The 23752-nt window shown below is 40.4% G+C and overlaps 1 protein-coding gene across 8 annotated transcripts in view; it reads left to right on the top strand.

The window, feature by feature from the left end:
* Positions 1-23752, top strand: part of col14a1a (collagen, type XIV, alpha 1a) — a 107986-nt gene that overhangs the window by 50698 nt on the left and 33536 nt on the right. For all 8 annotated transcript variants that reach the window (XM_035643844.2, XM_035635877.2, XM_047332685.1 and 5 more), the window contains 10 exons: positions 2079-2225; positions 4165-4239; positions 6248-6387; positions 8848-8971; positions 14976-15119; positions 15397-15561; positions 15806-15844; positions 15970-16108; positions 18118-18260; positions 19333-19442. In XM_035643844.2, the coding sequence (XP_035499737.2) occupies positions 2079-2225; positions 4165-4239; positions 6248-6387; positions 8848-8971; positions 14976-15119; positions 15397-15561; positions 15806-15844; positions 15970-16108; positions 18118-18260; positions 19333-19442 (1226 nt within the window). The remainder of the gene's footprint in view (positions 1-2078; positions 2226-4164; positions 4240-6247; positions 6388-8847; positions 8972-14975; positions 15120-15396; positions 15562-15805; positions 15845-15969; positions 16109-18117; positions 18261-19332; positions 19443-23752) is intronic.

The following is a 23752-nucleotide window of genomic DNA, read 5'->3' as shown; positions in this document are numbered from 1 at the left end:
AGTCCTAAAGTACATGCACAGACACACAGTTGACAGTTGATATATCTCTGTCATTCTCGCATGGTTGTGATTTACATTGCAAAGGATTTTCATTAATCTCATGGTTTGCACAAAGGAAGGGGGATATGATATGCACACAATTTCTCCCCAGTAAATGACATGGGAGGAAACCAAATTTCTGAGTAGCTCATGTCACAGCCACACAGACACAGAGTATGACCTTTAGAAACTGTTTATTGTGCAAATTACTCAGTTATAAAAAGATGAAGACAGAAGAGGAAAAGTAGGAGCAAAGAAAGGAGCTCTTTAAGAAAGAAAGACATTACAAAAAATGTTCCTTAGAGGGCTATTTGTTGAGCAGCACATGTTCATATAAAATCTACAGCAAAAAAAAAAAAATTGATTGATTTTCTCTGTCATAGTTTTATTTGATGTAAGTATGACTCAGCTGATGCCTAGATTTTGACTTTTAATTATTCATCAAGGTCTTTTTTTTTTAGATGTCATTAATATGTCTAAAGTCCACACTGCAGTCAATGGATTTTTTTCACTTTCCCAAAAATCCCTGTGAGGATAATGAGAACAGATGCACGGGCACAAGACAGTACAGGTTGGCAGTCTTCTGCTCAGCAGAGTCTAAAGGTTGTGCGTGGAGGTGGGGGTGGGCTTTCACACTGGTAGCTGTGTGGCAAAAGATGCGTCCTGCCTCATTTATTTCAGTGACACCACTGTGCTGGCGCAGTAGGGCATTGTGTCACAGACAGCTCAGGACAAAGAGTCAAACAGTCGACTCACAGGCGTGAAAATGTGCACAGAAATTTTAATACCTTGTAACAGGCCTGACTAACCCTTTTTAAAATTTTGCAAAAAGTTGTAGAAATTGAGGAACAACAGCATATGCACTTGTTTTGAATATAAAACTGATTACTGGACTCATATTTGGGCTTTGGGTCCACCTCGGCATATCAATGAGACAGAAGTCATTTTTACCTGAAGGTGAGTGACAGTGCCACACCTGAGAAAGATAAGATACACATGTCCTTTGTGAGAAAGGCCTATAGTTGATACTTATTTCCGCAGATTCCAGTAGATTGTTAAAAGAAATGGGAAACTAAAGTGAAGTAGAGATTTTATAGAGTGGAATATGAACAGTAAACGATGTGTGTACACCTTTTATTGCTTTTTTATGACAAAAAGAAAGAAGAAGAATTATCTCTTCCATCTTTCTTCCCCCTCAAAATTTGCTATTTGCTCTATCTTTGTCTCTCCCTGCTGCCGGTGCAGTAGCCGGATATTGTAGCTGAAGTTTAGAGATTTGGTTTAATCCAGGTACAGCCAGCCGGCTACCAGCTGCTTAAACACCGTCTGTGGCAGCCATTTCTTTAAACTTTATCTGTGGCTGTTTCCTGTGTGCGGGGGCTAATTTGTCACTCTCCAACATGAGAGACACATTAGGGAATATAATTAGACTAATGAAACTGACAAACGACGGCTATTAGTGCATGTGTGTGTGTGTGTGTGTGTGTGTGTGTGTGTGTGTGCGTGTGCTTGTGTGTGTGTGTGTGTGTGTGTGTGCGTGTGCTTGTGTGTGTGTGTGTGTGTGTGTGTGTGTGCTTGTGTGTGTGTGTGTGTGTGTGTGTGTGTGTGTGTGTGTGTTTGTGTGTGTTTTTGCATTTCCATTTTCCTGTTTGTCTCTTTTTGGCTGCCACCATAAATTATCTTTTTTTTCCTGTGATGCTGTCGGTCTACAGCTTTTCAAAACAAACACTAAATTGAAAGTGGTTGTTTTGAAGAGCCTGTCTGCAGTCCAAAGGAAATTGACAAGAGAGAGGAAATAAATCAATAATATGATTCATTTTTCAGTGGATATAATGATGTTTTTCCTACCATCTTTTTATAAATACAGAACTGTCTAGTTATCTTAGATTTTGGTGCAATGGAGGCATAAAGCTGCACGAGCTACAGGTTAAGTGTTTGTTCATGTGTCACATTTATATGTGACATTAAGAGATTGGATGAGTTGGAGCTTATTGTGTGACTCTTGATATGAATACTTTTGGTTTGTTGTTTACTTGCAGATGGCCAAAGGCAGGAACTAAGCCTGGGGGGTGGTGCTTCCCGTCGGTGCTTCTATGACCTCACTCCCAGCAGCCAATACCAGATCAGCGTTCACACGCAGATGCAAGAGATGGAGGGACCGTCAGTCTCTATCACTGACATGACGTGTATGTTGCAAATGTTTTCTATATTGTATGTACATGTATGACGGTGTTCTCATGGTCGCCTTCGTTTTCAGGACAGAAAGTGTTGAAGGGAAAATTTGTTAAGTTTTAATGTTCCTTCCATTTATTTCAATATTTTGACAAGATTTTTTCAGGGGGTTCACCGTCACTCACTCACTCACCCACTCCTCTCTTTCTTCTGTCTCAATGTTCTCCCCGTAGATTCATTTTATCCAATCAGTCCTTCTTTATGTCTCTTTCCCCATCTGTCCATCTGTGCCCCTTTTATTCACCTTCTACCATCCATCTGTCTCACCTCTACTTTCTCTTTTACCTCAACTTCCCTAGCTGTGGTCTCTCTCTCTCTCTCTCTCTCTCTCTCTCTCTCTCTCTCTCTCTTCCATCACGCTCTCTCTATCTCTCTTTCTCCAGTGAGGATAGATTCTGCTGAAGCAGTTCATTGGTCAGCTGATGAGCTGAAGCACACAGCTCCAGGGACTGGGGGGGGTTCAGCTAACAACCGGGGTTACAGATAGATAGATGTTCTCACACACACACACACACACACACACACACACCACTCCTGAATCAATGTTGTTGATCCACGGATTTTGAATAGACAACTGTGGGTTAAATTCAACAGGAAACTGTACAGTTTGGCAGGTCCACAGACACTGCTGACGAAAGTATCAAGATCATTTACCTAAGTAAAAGTCATAAAACCACCATATAAATACACTCCATTGCAAGTACTGTAATCATGCATTTAAGTGTTATCAGGAAATTGTGCTCAAGAATCCAGAATAAAAGTGCTCATTGTGCCGAATGGCTCGTTTTAGAGTGCTAAATTATTACGGAAGTCTTACAGGTCTATTTTTAAATGCATTGACTATAGGCAGAGATTTAATGTTGTAGTCGGTGGAGATGGATATCATTTAACTACTTACTGTTATATACTGCTGGGCAGTTTATTTTACAGCAATACATCATATTTTATAAGATGATCATTTCCCTCTATGGACGGGATATGTAAAATATGTAATATGTCTAGTGACTACACTGTCACGCCAATGTAGTGGAGTAAAAAGTACACTTTTGCAAAAGTGTAGTGGAGTTGAAGTCAAGTAGTATAAAATGAAAATACTTATTAATGTACAACTATCCCAAAATTGCACTTTAAAATTGCACGGTAAGTACTGTAAGTGTTAAGTGTTTAAGTGTTTATTTCAAGGAGGGCACAGTAGAGCAAGGAAACCATCTTACCATGGAAGAATAAAAGTTGAGATCATCTTATCTACTTTCATGAAGTATGTGGCTCATATAATGGAGGTCGACAATTTTTCCAAGATGATTAACTCTCTGTGCTCTGGTCTGACAGAACCCACTACTTTCTGCAAAGTAATTGGCTTGGCACTGAGGCATTCCCTAACCTGGGGCAGTTTTTGACTCTGAAAAACAGCCGCTGGTCAGACAAGACTGATGAAAATAGCACTTCTGCTGTGCCCAGCTTTTAGGAGGGTGGGGAGAGATATAGAGCATATGGAAGTAGAAAACTAAAGTTTGACTGCTGGAGATATAGATAGAGGACAAAATACAACAACTGGATTGCTCATGTGCAGTTAGGTTGTTAACAGGTTCCCAAGTCAGCTGTCAGAGGCACAAGGAGGGTAAAGAAACTTTCAGGTTAAAAGAAACAGCCTATTCCCATCTCTCATGTTGCCAGCTTATTGACTGGTGTGTGTGTGTGTGTGTGTGTGTGTGTGTGTGTGTTTGTGTGTGTGTGTGTGTGTGTGTGTGTGTGTGCGTGCAGTCAGTAGTAGATAAGCCCGATGATGGTGCCACTTGTCACTGCCATTATGATCAATGACCATGTCTTGTGTTCCTGTTTGTATGTACGTATGTCTGTGTGTGTGTTTGTGTGTGTGTCTGTGTGTGTGTCCAGTGCCGGCGCCCACTCAGGCTCCAACTGAACCACCCACTACAGAGCCCCCTCCCACCATCCCGCCTGCTAAGGAAGGTGAGCAAGATGCGAAACACAAACAGATGAATTCACAATCGCAAAGCAGACAATTGCTATATTGTTGATAATCGTAGAACAGATGAAAGCAACTGAGCGTAGGCCTAAACAGTGTGCATGAATGCACGGCACCTGATGACACAATCACTTCATTCATTCAGTCCGTGAGCAAGTTATCAACAATGTGAAGGAGCAAGGTCATTTGAAAAGCGAATTACCATTTCCCAACAAGCCTTCTTTCATAAATTTTCAGAAGAAAACAGCTCTCCTCCCGCTCTGATTGAATATGACTGTATGATTTGAACATGGTATTTGTGGAGGTGAGCGTGGTTTTGGCAGTGCTGGCTCAGTGCCAGCTGGGCATGACCGGCACAGCTGCGGTGAGTCGGCTGATCCGTGCTCTCCGTTCTGGGGGCTGGACAGAAGACACACGACTGAGCACAGGAGCAGCAATATTTTGAGTTTGACTTTGGTTATGAAGGACCTTGCACCGGGGGCAGCCGGGGCCACGGCAGCGCAGGGCGCGGGAGTTAAAGGACGGCATTTTTGAGTAAAGTTTGTGTGTTAAAGAATAATGTGTCTGTGAAATTGGATTAGTGGTCTTTGTTGGCAGATAGCATACATCGAAATGATTTGTGTTAGGATTGGGAGCAACAGAAATCTGATTTAGATACTGCTACATGGGAAACTGTAACCTGTAAAAGTATGCAGGGCTGTCGTTTTGCTCTTAAATTTGAAACAAAGATCAACACCACACTTGCCAGCACAAGCAAATTTTCTCTGACTTGATTTTGATACAGGAAAAGAAAAAGTAATTGAACTACTGACTTTTAATAGGGCAGCTATTTTATGTCACTCTCTGCTCTTTACACAACTGTGAACTTTGTTCAGTTGGAAAACACCAATAGCGACCTGAATGGCCTGATCCACTTTCCTCCTTTGAAACCAGTGTGAGCCACCAATTTTGTAGGTCATTGAGTTATTCCTGCTGCTGGGTCTGAGGGGGGCTCAACTACATGAAATTAAAAAAACGACTTCAATCAGAATGACTTACTGCATAACGATAATCCTTTACTGTACATTAACACTAAAATAATTGCAATTGAAGCAGAGATATGCCAGGCCAAATATTCTCAATTTTGCTTGACAAGCTTAGAAAAATTACAATAAGGGAAAAGCAAGTTCGTTGTCAGACCTTACACCCTGTACCCAGACGATCCTCATGCTGTGTCCCTGTCTGATGGCCTCAGATTAAAGGCTAACCTGCAGGGAGAAGTCCTCAGACATGAACCGTCACACCTGCTGAGCCCGTCTGTAGGTATTTCTATCTGTTTCTGACCTTTGTCAGACCAGTGCGGCTGTCCGTAATGACAGGCAACCTTTACTCAGGACACAAGCACAAAGAGAGACAAAAGACAAATCATGGGTGTGTGTCTGTCTGTAACTGGGAGAAGGGAACAAGAAGAAGAGAATTAAACAAAGTGATCGACAGAAGAAAGAGATAAGGCTGTACCAAAAGCAAAGGGGGAGATTGCAGTAAGTCCTGTCTGTGGTTAACTTTAGCAAATGTATTTGCTGTTGCAGTTTAGTTGTATGTAAAGGATCCAATGTAGCCACATAAATCCTCCAATCAAAAGTTATTCCAACTGACCTTTAACTGGACTTTAATGACAATCACACATGCTGTAATTATGAAGTTCTATGAAAATATTTGTCTCTTAAGAAAATAAAGTAGGTTGTTCCCGGGAAAATCTTATAAACTCTACATGTGCAGATTAATCTGATGATCCAGTCTTTGCATATTTACCTTGTTCCAGAGGATGTATATTTGCAGTGCATACTTTGCATATCTGAATATATTAGACATCCAGTTAACATTCAGCTTTTGCTTTGTCCCCCACTGACCTTCATTCAGTATGATATTACTTTTTTAAAATGCAGTGTCCAAAATGATGTGCTGGCTAAATCAATGTATATTAGCTGTATGTCCACCCGTTTGTATCTCTAGTGTGCAAGGAGGCCAAGGCTGACCTGGCGTTCCTGGTCGACGGCTCCTGGTCCATTGGCGATGACAACTTCCTGAAGATCACACGTTTCCTCTACAGCACCATGGGATCGCTGGATCTGATTGGACCAGATGGCACCCAGGTCAGACACGTGACCACATTTATGTCCCCAGTTTTTACTTATTCTTACCTCCCTTTTCCCATACGCATCATTACTTGGGGACCGATTTTGGACCTGAAAATGTGAGAATGCAGTCTAGACCACTTTGCTATGACTAATGCTACACTGAGTCTCCCTGGAGTGCTGGTATTCACATTTATGACTGCTAGTGGTTCTTGTGTCTAGTCTAAATGTCTATGTCTAGTGAAAATTACTGTATACACAGAACCAACCAACCAACAGAAACACAAATGTGCACAAGACTTTTGATTTGTGTTCACTCTTTCATTTATTTCCCTTCTGACGTAGCATTTTCCTCGTGAAAAATACATGCTCATGGAAAATGCAATGTAGAGCAGATGATAAGGGTCTAGCCAAAAGTAGCCACACTGAAAACCATAACAATGATGAAATAAAGAAATTATATATCTTAGTATAATCTGTGGGTTAAAAGGCCATTCACAGAGGTGAAAGTGTTTTAATTATATTCTATTTATATATATTCTTATATTTCCCAGAAAAGAAAGATTAAAGATTTTGAATACACTTTGCATATAATACATTCAACAACATTGCTCCCTCCACTCCTCCACACAGTCTCATGTGCTGTATGAGCAAAGCTGCCCATATCCAAAAGAGGAAGAGGAAAAAAATAGAGTTTTAATTTCCTCTCAAATGTCCCTGAAACTACTTTCATTCAGTAGATGATTAAGGACACTGGGTGCTGAACCCTCTCAAGGTCTACAGCTTTGCTTTGTGTAACCTACTAGCTATTCCTTCATGCTTCACTCTCACTGATAAAATTCAGACAGAAATAGAAATATGGACATTTGTTGTACATTTGCTAAAATAATGAATCTTGAACATTTCTCTTCCTTTCAACCCATGTACTTTTTTTTGTCGGGTTGAGAAATGCTGCTGCTGTTAGAATTCATTGATAGTGTGAAGATGCTTTGGAGAAAAATTTCACCCAGTTTGCTTGGTCTGAGAAATCAGCATGATCACATGTATCACACTTGTATTTATATTAAAAAAGTTGAGGAAAGAAAGAGAACTTTGAAAACTGCTGGTGAGTGAATCTTTACTCTCTGGATGGACTTTTTTGTTGCTGCGCAGTATTCGATTAACTCCGCTCATTTGCTGCCTTTGTGTTTTGTGCCAGAAAACATTTCTTCTTTGGCAGGAATAGTCGTAATAATTTAAGTGGAGATGCAGTAAAAGCCAGGATAAACACCAAATTGTTCAACCACTGACAAATACACTTGATTCTTGATCAACTTGACTACTTAGGAAACTAAGTAATACTAAATCACATTACCACAGTGACTATTACCATCTCCACTGCCTCAGAATGGTTCTCGTGTACTGTATCAGGGTCATCAATAGGTAATGCCAGGCCTTAACCTGGGGCAGTACCTCGCTATTGTCATTGTGAACTAATTTCTTTGTGCTTCCTGCCTGCACGGCCCGCCGCTATACATCAGCCGAGCTCAGCGTGTTCATTTGTCACACTGTAGAGGTGCTTTGCTAAACCCATTTCTTTCATTTGTGGAACGTCTGCTGTTAAGCTGTTTGCTACCCCTCACCATGTCCCATAGCCCTCTGGCTGTAGGCTACCGAGTGCAAAGCAAAAAAATCAAAACACAAAACACTGGCTGTAATGTGAGAGAGTTGGCTGGTAAAAGTAGGCTGCCCTGAGCCAAGAACAGCACCATTAGCAGTCTGGAGGTAATGGTAGTTGTTCTCCCCTCTTAGAGTAAGGCAATTAGATTGATTATAGCTCTGATTTGGGAGTTTGAACACGCATACACACACAAACACACACACATAAAATAGGGCCTAAATATTCCCATTTGACATCATGACAACTTCATCTGCTCGGTGTGAAAAATATTAAGACCCCCAGCACTGACCAGGTGAGAACTAGTCAAATCTGTGACCTATTACTTCTCTCACCTATAAAACCTTTAACATTCTGCAAATGCTGCTCAAAGCGTTTTTAATTAAAGACTCGGGGGAAAATGTCACGTTTTGGCTTCTTATGTGTCAGGCACGGTTCAGCTTTCCCATCTGTACAGTATTCACTTTGTGGGGCTGTTTAGAAACACTCCATTTGTATAATTGCAGTATTTCCTCCAGCGAACAAAGCCAGCATCTGTTTGATGCTGTTGTTGCTCTACAGTATGTATAAATGCAGAAATTGCAGGTGATAATGAGGAAAAGGATTCGATTTTTGGACCCAGAGTGCAGTAATTTGGCTTCAAAGCCCTCAGTTAATGCTGCACGACCTGCTTGGAGTAATTTGTCTTCTTGCTTTTTGTTGTGGAAGAAGAGAAAACAATGAACCTGAGCACTCAATTTTTTTAACTTTATAAACTATTATATAACATGTGCTTTGAACTTAGTGAACTCATCCGTCTGTCTGTCTCCGTCTCTCTCCAGGTGGCCATTGTTCAGTTCAGTGACGATGCTCGCACAGAATTCCAGCTCAATTCCCATGGCAACAAGGAAGCGATGCTGGAAGCTATTCAGAGGATCCGATACAAAGGAGGAAACACCAAGACAGGTCAGAAGACTTCATTATTAATGTTGAATCAGTTCATGCAGTGGAACCAGAGGGATACATTCAGATGTCAACTTGATGCCTCAGTCTAAATGTGCCTCAACTTGTCGACAAAACAATCTCACCACACTGTCCATCGTTAGCTGCTCTGGACCATTTGATCATATTACACAATCCTCACCAGTTTGCCCATTTGTCATGGAACATGTAGATGTTTACATTTTTCAGAGCACTCTGAGGACTTTCTTCTCAATCATGTTGCGTACAACGTTGAGGTCAAAAGTTCATTCGTCACCTTGAAATCAGCTGTTATCAAAACAATCTCACCACAAGGTCGATAAGTAGCTGATCTGGAGCTTTCAGTCATTCGTCCCAAATCTTCACATCTACATCTCCAAGACAACTGGACAGACTTTGCTGAGGACGATTGTGTGATACAGTCAAACAACTTATGAACCTTGTGGTGAGATTTTTTTTCTTTTCTCAGCTGCTGTTGGCAAGGTCAAACATAAACTTTGAAATTTGACCTACCAGAATCAGTCTTGATGAGCAATCTTGAGGAAACAAGTAGGACAAAACACTTCTTCTGCTTCAGGGCATTTGTTGACACTGTCAAATGTTGCAGAGGGTAAAACATTCATGTGAAAGTGTCCAGCTGTGCAGGTGAATGCCATTAATGTGGATTAACAGGTAATGGTGGTTGTTCTGAACACTTTAAATCTCCTAAAGTCGGGGTCATGGCTCAGTGTCTGCTCAGAGTAATTGTGTCCTTCAGCTTCTCCATCAGCTCTGGTGCTGATCACAATATAATCTCTCCACTTAACTCTTCATCCTTCTTCTTCCTCCTCTTTCTCCTCCATTGTCTCTCCTCCATCTCCTCTACTCTCTTGCCAACCACTTACTTTTCTCTCCTCCATCACTTTGGACACAGTTCTTTAAAGCTCCTCATCTTCCTTTCCATTATTTTCCCACTCATTTGTCTCGCGTTCTTCACCTTCTGTTCTTTCATATCCTCAACGTCCTCCACTACCTTTGTATGTTCTTTTCTTCTCCAACTCTTCTCCTTTCTTAACTTTCTCTTTTGTCATTCCTTCATCTGTGTGTTTTTCCCCACAATCCTCGGTATGGGGAATAGATCCACTTTACTGTCTTATAGTTTAACAGGTGGAAACCTGTTTAAATTAACTTAGAATGAATCTTTTTCAATACTGCAAACATAGTGCCTATTCTCCAGGCTGTATATAAAGTTCCTATATATATTCAAAAACATGTCTGTTATTCATTTCTATGTTAAAATGTTGTCATTACTGCTGCTTCAGACAAAGGTGGAGATTAATTCCTTGTTTTGATTAATGAGGATTTTTTTCCCAAGTTTTAGTTTTGATATAACTTTACAGGGAAACACTCACTGAGTAACATACAGTACTTCTAGAGGCAGTACCCAAACCTGCTTACTTACATGTTACTTATCTGGTCCATTGGGTGGTAGACGAGTTTTTCTGGCTTTTAGGACGGAGGCTTGTGTTTAAGGAAAGTCCAAATCCACCGAAGCCCTCAAATAACAGGCTGTAGCCTTCTGCCTCTTTAAACCTTAAACTCTGGCAGATATATATGTAGAAGCCAACAAGAAACCACCTCGCTTAAAACTTTACTACTACTTTACATCCTTTGTCCAATAACCTCAAGGTCAAGCATAAACACATTGAGATCAGATTTTTTTAGATACGCAAAACCACACGTAAAGTATCGAGGAGAATTTTTTTTGAAAGACATTACATTGTAAATCAGAAAGTAGGTTGCAACCTGCTACATTCCCTCTAACCTTACCATCTCAGACAGTTAGCCACAGAGCTGCTACTGAGTTTCTTGCTCAGTGGCACTGCAGAGGAAAATAAAGGAAAAAAAGGCAAGGAAACGTCCAGTCATAAGCCTCTTTACAACCCATTTTACAAAATAGTGTATAAAAGAAGCTACCTCCTTTAAAAGTCTACAGTCAGTTGAGTACCCTCGCCCATGAATGTGAGGGATGGGCATGTTGAGTGCTTATATTCTGGGATTTGGCTTTTTCCTTATGCATTTATTCATTAAGGCATTAGTGAGCCTCTGGCTGGCTCCGTGAATGATTGATTTAATGTAGCTGCTGTAATAGTCTTTATCCCTGTATATACTGTACATATACTTTAGTGTGTGTGTGTGTGTGTGTGTGTGTGTATGTGTGTCTCCATTGGGACAACCTGATTTACAGTATGTAAAGTAGTGTTACTTCTAATCCGTAACTGTTCAATAATATATTCACACATTAGATTATTCGGGATGTGGTTTTCCTTCAATGATTTTTCTTTAGCAGCGTGATTGACTTCTTCCTGTATCAACTGTAGTAATGCGGTTGTTTGAGGCTCTCACTAAATTTATGAGACTTTTATGTGTTCACGAACAAATGAATGGCCCATGAATGTGTTTCTCTGACTATAAAATAAAGCCCCATTCAAAGTCAATATTATATTTTCAGCAATGCATTTGATTATCCAATTTTTGGGGAGGATTTTATGACTCTGTTCATTATCACCCAGAGAGAATATGACAATATTTTCCTTGTCATTAAGATTTCAACTACACAGGGGGGAAAGTCTAATATTTCAATATATTTCACCCAGGCTTTGTATTCTATTAAGAGGAGAGATTATTTCAACTATTTCTTTTAGTCTCGTACTGTTTCCTTATTCTCAATATGTTTCTCCATCTGACTCCATTTGACATTAAGACAACTGTTGCCAGACAGGAGGCCAAAGCCAAACTGACATGGATTATTTCACACACGCAAAGTGATGGATCGCTGATCGATGACTGGCGTTTCAACTAGACATGTTCTTTCTCAACCTCTTTTCATACATTCTCTCATCTTCCTTCTCTGACAGATCTATTTTTTTCTTTTCTCTTCCCTTTCCCTCTTTTTCACTTTTACCCCCACTCTCTTTCTGCCCTCTTACCTGTTCTTCCCTTCCTTCCCCCGCCACCCACTGAGCCCCTCCTCCCCCTCTCCCTTGCCTCTGCTCTGTCCTGTGACTCACTTCATGCCTGGCTAGCTGCTGTAATTCCAGTCTCGCCCGGCGTGATCAGAGGACAGTGTAGAAATAGATGTATCACTGGAAGATATCTGACAACACAACACATTACAGGCCAAGCTCTCACCACATTTTTCACCACTGACAGTTTCGTAAAAAAATAGAAAGAAAAATAAAACTGTGGGAGGAGGAGATGGCAAAGATGTTGTCTAAGGGTTTCGTTTTGGTTGGGAAATGGGAGACACATAGAGCTCTTTAGGCCACACACTCCTGCATCTACAGTAAGTGATTTGTCAAATGCAAGACCATTTGCATTGTTCTGCTTCATATGATATTCAAAACAGGGAGTAATGAGAAAATAATCTGCAAAAAATCATTATGCACAATTATTACACTGTATTTCAGTTGATTTATTAGCCTCCAGAGAGCTCTGTTGTAGGTGGGCGCACAGTGGACGAACTCTCAGTCAGATCCAACCCCCACTCCTACATCAGGTTGCAAAAAAAAAAGATGCCGCTGGTCAAAATGCTATACTCGAGGCTTTAAAGGGGCTTTAAAGGGGGCAGAAAGCTTGTTTCTCTCTTTGTTGTTGTTGGGAATTCATTGCTCTGGCCGGGCCACGCACCCGGGTCCTATGGGAGTCCGACGCACCAACATCTAGGGCAGACCACAGAGTTGCTGTGCCACCTGCCAGCAAGTCTCTTAAGATGTCGACGAGTGATGTTTTCAAACTGCACTCGTAGTGTTTTGTGGTGCGGACCACACCATTTTTTTGTTTTCTATTTACGCAGCCTGGGCTGCACCGAAAACCGGATTTATTTTCGGCGCACACACAAAAGCGACAGCTAACAGATGGCGAGCAAATATTTGCTGATTTTTACAAAACGTGTATTGCTTTAGAATCCCCTACTGCCCCTTTAAACCTGCAGTTCACAAACTAATGTGTGACGTCACGGTGGGTTGCACCTTGGTTGCTACTGAAAGGTGAAGTAACCCAAACTTCTGAACAATAAGGATTATAAAAGTTCCCTGATTGTCCTCTCTCAATAACTACAGTACACTCTTGAAAACACAAGGGAGAGGGGAAAGTGTAAAAGGACAAAAGGAGTCGAGAGGATTAATGGCAGTGATTGTCCATGTAATTTTTTGGAAAGGTCAGTTGGAGATGAGAAGATGAGCCATATGAATTATCAATGCAAATCACGATGGACAGTATGCAAATATTGACATTAAGTAGAAATGACTTATTTGTGTGTGATGTCAATCGGGAGACTGCATCATATTGGTTAGCATTCAGAAAATGAGCATATTTGTACACATGGTGTTGCATATATGCAGGAGGTGTGAAGTCCTTAGCAGTTCAGATCAATTAAAGTCATGAAGGACACTTTGCAAGTCACTGTTGTCCTGTTTTTATGAGTGACTTTAACTCAAACTTTGTAAAATCATGGCGATCCTTTGTCTGCTCAGAGGTCAGGATCATGTAAATTTAATGAAAATACTGGATACTTGAGCAGAATGCTGTTGATTTCACCTTGTTCATATTCTCACTGTTTTGAATTATTTTAATTTTTTTTAACTTGAAAGGCCTTAAAAACAATTATACACATGTGGGATCATTAAATCCACTGACAAATACGCATTGACACCATCTGGGTCGCTTGTTGTGGGTGGGTCTTGAAACCTTTTAAAGCTGCCAGGACAGATTTTATTGACTGATTAAGTCCATCAGCAATTGACCTCCACATTTTTTACTCTTTTTTTGTACAGACTGGATTTGAGCGTTTCAATCTTCGTCTTTCACCTCTCTCCATGTTTGGATCTCATTTAAATACATAGAACATTGTCTGTTTTCTTTATTTTATATGCAAATGAACACTTCTTGTTCCAGGAGATTATAGGTCAGTCATTGTCATGTAATAATTATGGGCTCAATAATGTATTTTATTCATGTCAGTGGAGGAATTCATAATAAAATGTTTATAAATAGTAAGTACATTCATATTTTAGAAAAGGTGTTGAGCATTCACCTCCATGGGGGAGAGAACATTTCTTAGATTGAGCTCATTCTTGCTTCAGAAAATTTGCCGGCATCCAGCCACACTTGGGAAAAAGATGTATGTGCATGGATTGATTGAAACGTTGCACTGTTACAAAATGTCAGCCCCACTGAAAAAAGTTGTTTTCAGATAGGCAATGTCTGGAAAATTGGGTCCAGACTTTTGCCGGATTTTGCCTTTCATATATAATGAACACAGCAGGAGATTGTCCGAGTCAGACGTGTTCATATCAACACAAGCATTTCTGCAACATTCTCTATCATCTGGGTGGAGCATGCAGGAGGCAGGACACTCACTCGCTGGTAATTTTCGAGAAAAGTTCCTTCTGTATTCTCACATGGACTCACTCGGACATTATCCAGAAATTTTACTAGGGGACTGGCAAGAAAAGTTCATGAAACAGCTCAGAGTATTCTGCAGAGTGAGCTAACGCCCCCTCAGCCAAATACACAGACATTTAATCTTTATAACAGCAACCAAGGAGCCGTGTCAGAAAACAGCATTGGTAAGAGCAGAAGGGGGATAAGTGTCAGGTTTTATATCCATGTCGTACACCTGCAATAACATGTCTGGATGTTACTAGCCACTGTGAAAGAGCCAATGATCGTGCAGTACATTGGAAACAGATTATGTCAATCAGCCAACACAAGTGTAACTTTAGTGCACTGCAGGAAAAGACTCCATGCTTTCTTTGTGTCATATAACAAAACTTACAGTTCTACACAAACTAAAGGGAAAAGAAACCGAGGAGTTGCGAGGTAGAAAAGAAACACATCCAAATTCCGTTAGTACAAATGGATGTATGGTCGAGACATGCCAAAGTACAGTAGCACCCATTGGTTTGGCTGTTCAAAATACAAGTGTTTTCTATTCGTCCTCCGTCAGGTCGGGCCATCAAACACGTGAAAGAGACAATTTTCACTCTAGAGACCGGGGCCAGAAGGGGCGTTCCTAAAGTGCTGGTCGTCCTCACTGATGGACGTTCGCAAGATGATGTCAACAAAGTGTCCAAAGAGATGCAGATGGAGGGTGAGTGTTTTATAGAACAAACACAGAAATAAAATCACTTGTAGTTTATGTGACAGTGCATTTACAGTATGAGATTTATTGACATTGATAAGGTAAGGTTGGTACAGGTAACAGACAAGAACTGTACGTCACATTTTACTGTTACATGCTGTCACCTTTTCTCTTCATCCATATGGAAATCCATAACTCTAATCATGTGTTCCATTGTTTAAGGCCATTAAATCATTTATATTGAGTTAAATATGCAATGAATGCTCCTTTTAAATTCCATTCTCAGGTTATATCATCTTTGCCATTGGCTTTGCGGATGCGGACTACGGAGAGCTGGTGAATATCGCCAGCAAGCCCAGCGATAGACACGTCTTTTTTGTGGACGATTTGGATGCTGTGAAGAAGATAGAAGAACAGCTTATTACCTTTGTCTGCGAGGCTGCCACTGCCAGTGAGTAACACCACCGAATGTGTAAGACAGAGAGAGGGTAAGAGTTCAGGAGGAAAATAGATTTCAGGCAAGTCACATGCAGACAGAGACAGAGTAAAAGAAGCTAAAAGGAAGATTGAGAAAGGACTCCAGAAACATGGAGAATGATGAATGGAATAAGGCAAAGAAAGGGGGATTTATTTAAAAGTTTAACATTTTATATTTTACACATGAAAGAGTCACAGATTCTGTTTCTGTCTTTCAGCTTGTCCATCTGTTTTGATGAGTGGTAACACAATGGCAGGTATGAGGTGCAAATGACATGAAAAATGGACACTACAAGACTCTCACCAGCCCATCCTCTACATTAAACCCCTGAGTGGAGAACTGATGATGATGATGATGATGATGATGATTTGACTATTGCAGGTTTCCGTATGATGGAGATGTTTGGCCTGGTAGAGAAGGAGTACAGCATCATACCTGGAGTTTCTCTCGAGCCGGGGTCATTCAACAGCTTCCCCTGTTACAGGTTACACCGTGATGCTCTGGTGTCGCAGCCCACCAAGTGAGTGACCACAGCAAGTGACCACACACTTCTGTTTCAGTTGACAAATAATACAAAGGCGTATCATAGACAAGATCGGGCCATTTCTGTTAGTGAGGCACAAAACATATTTTCAACAGCGCCAAACTACAGTCGCCAAAATGAGTGTAAACCATTTAAAAAACCTTTTCAAGAAAAACTGACCACTACAACCATTGTAGATTTAGTAAGATGTATTGCAGGTCTGTGGTATTAGACACAAATTGAATGAATCACTATGTTATGTTCACAAGGTCGCCTGTGTGTTCTGCTGTATTGGCACATAGAGCAGTTGACGGTTTATCTAGTTTTCTATGTTCAAGTGTCAATGACATCAAAGTCTCTTTTGCAAGAGATGCATGGGACGATTAAAATTTCACAAGGTTATTAATAGCGAAAAGCAATCATTGTCCCACACATTATATTGTAAGAAGTAAAAAGTTCTGTTGTATAATTAATTCCACTAGTAAGATTCATAGTACCAGTAAACCAGTCATTCATAATGTCTTCTACATGGCATACCCCTCTGTTATTAAAAGCATACATCATCATTATTATTATTTAATTCAGTGAATGCTGTATAAGTCTCTGGCTGATAGAAAACTGCTGGGGACCTAACATGAAAGCTGACATGTCAGAGATTTCCCCTTTATCTTTTTTTGGATTGTCTTTTAGTACACAGGGGTTCAAGTCCCACTCATAGCACCAGGGCTGTGTTGTTATGTTATCACCAAGTTTCTGAAAACAGTGCCGGTCCCCAGTGCCAACAACCATAAATAGTGATATTGTGTGATATCTGGGTTTAATTATTTCTTCCCACTACCAGAATGATTTTTGAAGTAAAGCTTTTAGTTCTTTATATGGAAGCCAGATTAATCTGATGACTTAATGTAAATACAGTGTATGCACACTAGATATTTCACTTGGAAATATACATTTTTATGCATTTAGAAAGCCTTTAAACTTTTAGAAAATGCTGTTCCGACAAGAAAATTTAATGAAACAGATTAGTGCAGTAATATATGAAAATCCCTGTAATTCCTCCTGCCATCTCATGCAAAAAAAAAGCAAATTGTCAATTTCAAATCATTCCCTTTTCCAGGCCTTTTTTTCTGCAATAATCACAGCCTGTATAAATTGCATCTCAGTTGCGCATTTGAAAATGTTCTTAACAGTTAAGGCCCTGTAATGTTTCTCAGGGAACAGACTCTTTATTCTTTCTACTGTGATACACAATTATTATCATTAGCAATGATTCAGCTGGGCAACAGAGATATATTACCCCAAACACTTTAAAATAACCTCCAGTATGATTAAGATTTCACCATATACATTTCAAGTGGGTTTCAAATTGCTGATTTATAACATGAACACTTAATTAACAGATATTACAGCATTTACAGAAGCTGGAAGATTGAAAAACATCCTCAGAGATAATTGCATATGTAAGTTAAAAGCATTAAAGTGTATGTAGCACTTTACTAGAGGGAAATATTCAAATACAGTATAAAACAAATGCATACAAAAACTTAACAGCAGCTTTCAGTGTCTTCAACTGTGCTATCGCAAGGTCTTTCCTTCTGTGATGTTGTCATTTGAGGAGCTTTTTCTTGCTTTGTATCCTTTTCCTTTTTTTACAGCTTCCTGTTATGTGATTGTTCAGTTTGTGGAAAGCGACATTGATGAGTGCTCTGCAAAGTTGTAGCTACGATTTGAAGTGCATGGAGGCAAGTGCACAAAAAAAGTCCAGGCTTGCTGATCAAAAAGTGGTGAACATTCTTAAGAGTCTGAGGCAGTGAAAGAAGTTTAAACGTCTTCACTTCAGCTGAAAGAGACACTTTGGAAAAGACACCAAGGACATAGAGTACATGTCTGTAGGGCACAGCTAAGCTTGCTCTGTGTGTGTTTGTGTGTGTGTGTGTGTGTGTGTGTGTGTGTGTGTGCGCGTGTGTTTGTGTGTGTGTGTGTGTGTACGTGTGTGTGTGTACCAGGTACCTCCACCCTGAGGGTTTACCCTCTGACTACACCATTTCAATGATGCTCCGTCTACTTCCGGAGACCCCGCAAGAGCCCTTTGCATTGTGGGAAATCCTCAACAAAGTCAACGAGCCATTGGTGGGACTAATCCTGGACAGTGAGTTTGAATAACACACGTTTTCGCTTCTTTGAATTTTTTTTTTTTTTGCTTCACCTGAATCATAACAGATCACAGTAAAAGGTTTCTGCGCTTTTTTCTCCAGTAAAATAACATTCATCAATGAGTAGACTTTAGAAGAGAGACATTTTTGATCCATAATGGGCAAAGCTTTCTTTGTATATTGTAGTCAAAATAGATGCCAGAGCTCTTCTCTGTTTTTTTTTTTAATGCCAAAACAGATGGGAAGATAATATTGACGGTGTCATAAGCTTCATCTCACAGAAACACTGCACACTAGGTGACCTCACCCCAGACATCCGTGTTTAGAGGTGTTTTTGACCCCTCTGACTTGGAGGAGACCCAGAGTAGACCCCTGACCTGCTGCGGAGATTATGTCTCCAGCTGTCCTTGATGATCTCGGGGACCCCAGGAGTAGCTGGAGGAAGTTGCATTCTGGCTTTTGGGCTTTTCCCCGGCGACCCTGACACAGCTGAAGCGGCAAGAAAACGGGCGGAACAAATTGTTTCGTATTTTGGGTTTGGTTAAGTATATTTCACTGTTCCTGAAAGCTCTAAAAAACAAACATCCACATCAGAAGAGTCACTACTTAAGGAGGAATGTTTCATGGGCTAAAACAAGTCTCTTTGATTAGTTTTCATTTAGATGTTACAAACTCATGATTCTCTAATATCATATGTATTATTAGTATAGGTTGGGTTTATGTTCTTGCTCTCTGATGGTTGCCAGTGCTTGGTGAGGAAATAAAAGTAAAATAAAATATTTCATGTCCTTATCAGAATTGACTAAAATTGAATTTTTCTTTTAAATTTAAAAGTTGAAAGTACACCCTAGGAAATTTGCATTTCACCAAGAGTAAAATTAATATTTTGCAGCAGCCACGGAGGAGCACAAAGAACTGCTAATATACTGTCCACCACATGTGGTTCACTGAACTGAGCTCTCTACTGGAGTCTTACAGCATTTGACCGAGAGAATAGTATGTGCAGGGCAAAATAGGCTTGAATTGAACATTCATTTTAACCTCTTCTACCCTCTGACCCCCTCACAGACTCCAGAAAGACCTTGACGTTCTTCAACTATGACTACAGAGGAGACTTCCAGACTGTTACCTTTGAAGACACAGAAATCAAAAAGATCTTTCATGGCAGCTTCCACAAGGTCAGTCTTCAATTTACAGTACGTGTGTCGAAGACGTTTGATTGGTCAACTGTAAGAGGTAAATGATAAAACAGATTAATTGGTGATGGCTATGTTCCTACAAAATGGTCTTGCTTCTGTTTCATATCCTTGAAGTGTGCATAGAGGTTTTGAGCTGCTGGTCAAAATGCAGTCGGTGCTACTGCAGTAGATTGTAAAGCTCATTTCAGAGCTAGAAGCACTTTAACACGGACTTGAAAGTCATTGTTCGCCTCAGAGAGACTGTCCCCCACTGCGACTACATTTACCGGTTTGAATTACACATCAGGTTCACACTGACAAAACCTCATTCCAAGTTTTGGGCTGTAGCGTTTCAGATAAATATTCAGATCTGCTGCAGAGCAGAAGGGGACGGAGGGAGCAGGAAGCCGCTGGGAAAGGGACAAAAAAACAATAAGGAAGGTGTAGTGAGTTTTGATGTTTTCGAAGGTGTGGAGCCTGTTCGGCGGTTATCCAGTGGCTCTTGTGCTGGTTTTTTTTTTCTCTTGACCTGTCAGCACTGCTGTGACGTGTCTGTGTGTGCAGGTGATGAGTCTTCCCCCCTGTTCTCTCTCTCTCCCTCCCACTCTCCACTGTTCTCATTTCACCCTCTCCTTTTTTTAAAGTAGTGGAATTTGCAGAGTGGGAGGGAAACAGCAGATTTCATCACCCTTTAAGACCTCTCCTTTTATACACTCAATAATCATTTATAAATTCTATTTCATAATGATCTCAAAAATGAAAAACAGTAAACGCAGCGGGTACAGGTTTTATTGTAATGCACAATTGCACAACAAGAACATAATAATGAAAAAGCAGATAGACAATGAAAATGTCACTTTTACCACATTTATGTTCAGTGGTAGTTTCAGTCATTTAGTTATTAGTTATTTCCAATCACCAGTGGACCACGAGAGTCAGTATCATTGTCCTTTTATTTTCCTATTCTTTGTCCTTTCAACCAATTCTCTGACAAAGACATTTCAGATGTCCCTCAATCACTGGGATTGTATTCAAATATTTTTATGTAAATTATGTATCAAATTAGTCTGACTGGATGTAAATGGCGAATTCTGATGAAGCGCCCTCAGTGAAAGACAGTTTGTCTGCTCACTTGATGACATTTTTTTTTTTTTTTGGAAAAAAAAAAGAAGAAATAAGTAGTGTTGCAAATGCCTGTGCGGAATAAGTAATAAAATTGATTTGGACCCAGCAGGTCCAGCAAATTACTAATTTACATTGCAGAAACACTTTGGCATGAAAAATCAACACCATTAGCCGACACAAAATAATGACAGCAACTTGCCGAATGATAATCAATTCTTTTGTCTTCACCGACGTGTTGTTTGAATTAGCTACACTGTTCAGTAGGTGTATTTAGGGCGCTAATGGAAATGGGCATTTGCGTTCATTGTTATGTTACAGTTTGAATTAGTGGATTTGTTAAACTTTTTTTTATGTATTCATTTTTGCTGTAGAGTGCTATTGTGTAGTTTCTTTACTGGGACTGTCAGTGGATTTCTGCTGAAGACAAACTAACACCAGCCCACCAACTCCCTGTCTGCCTTTATCTCAACTCTTAAAATGTCAGGGAATAGCTGTCCATCATTGTCAGTGCCTTTTGTTCTCTCCATTGTTTTCTGTCCTCCCGTTGGAGAACATGACCGCGTTGAGGGAGGGAACAGATGCAGAAGACTGCCTGGCCAGAGGAAGTCTTCATCCCCATTTAGACAGGATGATAGTGTGCGCATGGGTGTTTGTGTGTCCGTTATAATGGGATTACCATATGAAGACACCACATGTGAAAGCAGGGATACCAAGCAGGATCTATCACTTCTTGACAAAGCACTCGCGTACACAGAGACGCACAAACACACACTCAGAGAAACAACATCATAGAGAAATATAACAGAAGAATATGGAGACAAACACGAGAGACAGCGAGGAGAAATTAAAGTTATCTTTAGTTTAACTCCAGAAGTGTATGTGTACTTTATGCGCCTCCCAATTGACTAAGTGCCTCACAATTAAAATGACCGCGAGCACTAAAAGCTGTCCTTGTGCCCTGTAAAAACGTACACTCAGGAAATTTGCTCCAGTGCTTTTGCTGCTTTCTAGTTTACAGTAATCCACAATATTTCAGTGGAATTGAAAATTCACCGTCAATTCATTCATCCGTGCAGTTATAAAGCTGTTTCCAAATAAATTGTCGGAGAGAAGAACAAATAAATAATGGAGAAACTAAAGCAGAAGGAAGAAATAAATGTGATTGCTTCAAGGTTAGATACGGAGCCACTGGAGCTGAGGTGGTCTTATGTGGCTGATAAGGTATTCTGCTGTTTGTATTTGTTGCTTTGATGATAAACAACTTTATGTTTAATCCAGATAGAGGTCAAAATCTTAACACAGCCAAGTGAAATTTGATTGGAGGATTGTTGTACCTTTATCTCCAGTAGTTTTGAATATCAACTCCCAACAGTTTGCTTCAAGCAGGTTCCATTTAACTGCAGGCCCACATCTTTGTTGCGGCAGGTTCAGAATTGGTTCTGCTTATCTTGATTAGGATCACAGATATCAATTCTACACCAAAGTAGATTATGTTTTCAAGGAGAGCGTGAAAACATGTACAAGTACAAGGTGTACATGCACAGTCAAACTGAACATTTTTGGTTACATAGAACCAGGATATTCTCCACGTCTGAACAACAAAAGTCAAGTCATTATGTTTTGAGATCTCTGTCAACACTGCAGGTGTGTCCAAGACACAACTCACTATCACTGTTTCTATACAAACACCCGGGATAGAAATATGGAACTAACCTTCTGTCGTGTCTGCTGCTTCAGAAATTTACCAGCCACCAGTCTCCAGCCGTAATGAAACTTGTTTGCACATTTTTTTTCCCCCCACACAAAACCTAGTCTGTGCCTGAGGTGTGGTCATCTCTGGATTTAACGTGACACGAGAGGGAGTGTGAACAGAAGGAACAAACTTTATTGTAGAGTTAAATGAGCAATTTGTTCCATCAGGGAATATACACACACTGTCTGTGTGCATAGGTTCTGACAGAAAATTTCATGCACAAAATCGCACCGTACACACACCCATACACGTTCAAAGATGTATAAGCGAGCATACACTTTTTGCACAATTTCAGATGCTGGTCAAAGACAGCTGAGTCAGCCAAAATGCTGATAGCCTCATCTACGCCCCACATTATCTTGCAGAGCATGTTTAAGAACTGCCATAACAGTTTAAGCGTTTGTGTGTTTGTCTGCCCGCCAATTTTCCAGTTCCATTACTGTACCACTGCTTCGTTTTGTGTTTCAATGTAACAGGGAGGTGAGAGAAAAGAGAATATGCTGATTCACACCTCTTCTGCTTTATCTGGGTCCTCTCTTTGTTTTCTTCTTCTGCTGCTCATCTTCTCTCTCTGTCCTTAGAATATTCTGGTATAAGCTTTAAATTCCCTTTATGATGTTAAGTCAGCCAGCTTTGAGCAATGATTACTCTTTTGTGAAATCACTGTGAATTACATCTGTCCTTACTTACTTGGATAGTGCAGAAGAGCCATCTCCAGCCTGGTGCCCAGTCAGGACTCACACACACTGTGCCTGCCCCCTGGAACAGAAAGTCCATCGTTATTCCAACTCCAAAGAAACATTGCCTGACTGAAAATAATGATTATAGACCCGAGGCTCTGACTTCGATTGTGATGAACTGCTTTGAAAAACACATGGTGTCTGTACTCAAGGCAAAAGGTCAGTTCTGTACTCAATCCATCCCAGTTTGCCTGCGGGCATCGCGCGGGGCGTGATTAACTGTAACACCCCTTTAGTTTGTTTATTTAGACTATTAAGCACTTGGACGACCTCAGGGTTAACCCCATTTGATGATTCTAGTTATGCTTTTAATTCACTTCATTCCCATTTGCTGATCCTGAAACTGAAACAGATGAATGTCAATCCTTTTAAAATTAAGTAGTTTATGTTTACTGTGTGACCAATTTGACCCAGATCAACCGACGCAGACAGTCGTACGGTCATTTTCTCATAGACCTCCATAGAAACTCAAATTTTTTCGCCCCCTGCTAGTCTTTCGAGAGAATACAAGGTTTAGCCGACTACACATTGGCTTCACTTTCAGGAACCGGTGACTACTTATATGTTTTTATATAATCTATGATAGGGACTGAAATAGAGCGAGTTGTGTGGCGGTGCGAGGCCAACCATCTCATTTTCGAACATGAGGAAAAACTGAGGAGAAGGTTCAGGACTTGGGAGTCAGTGGGGGA

The sequence above is a fragment of the Scophthalmus maximus genome, chromosome 1 (assembly GCF_022379125.1).
Source record: "Scophthalmus maximus strain ysfricsl-2021 chromosome 1, ASM2237912v1, whole genome shotgun sequence".
Taxonomy (NCBI): Eukaryota; Metazoa; Chordata; class Actinopteri; order Pleuronectiformes; family Scophthalmidae; genus Scophthalmus; species Scophthalmus maximus.
Note: the sequence above shows the minus strand (reverse complement) of the source record. Positions and strands in the feature narration are given on the sequence as shown.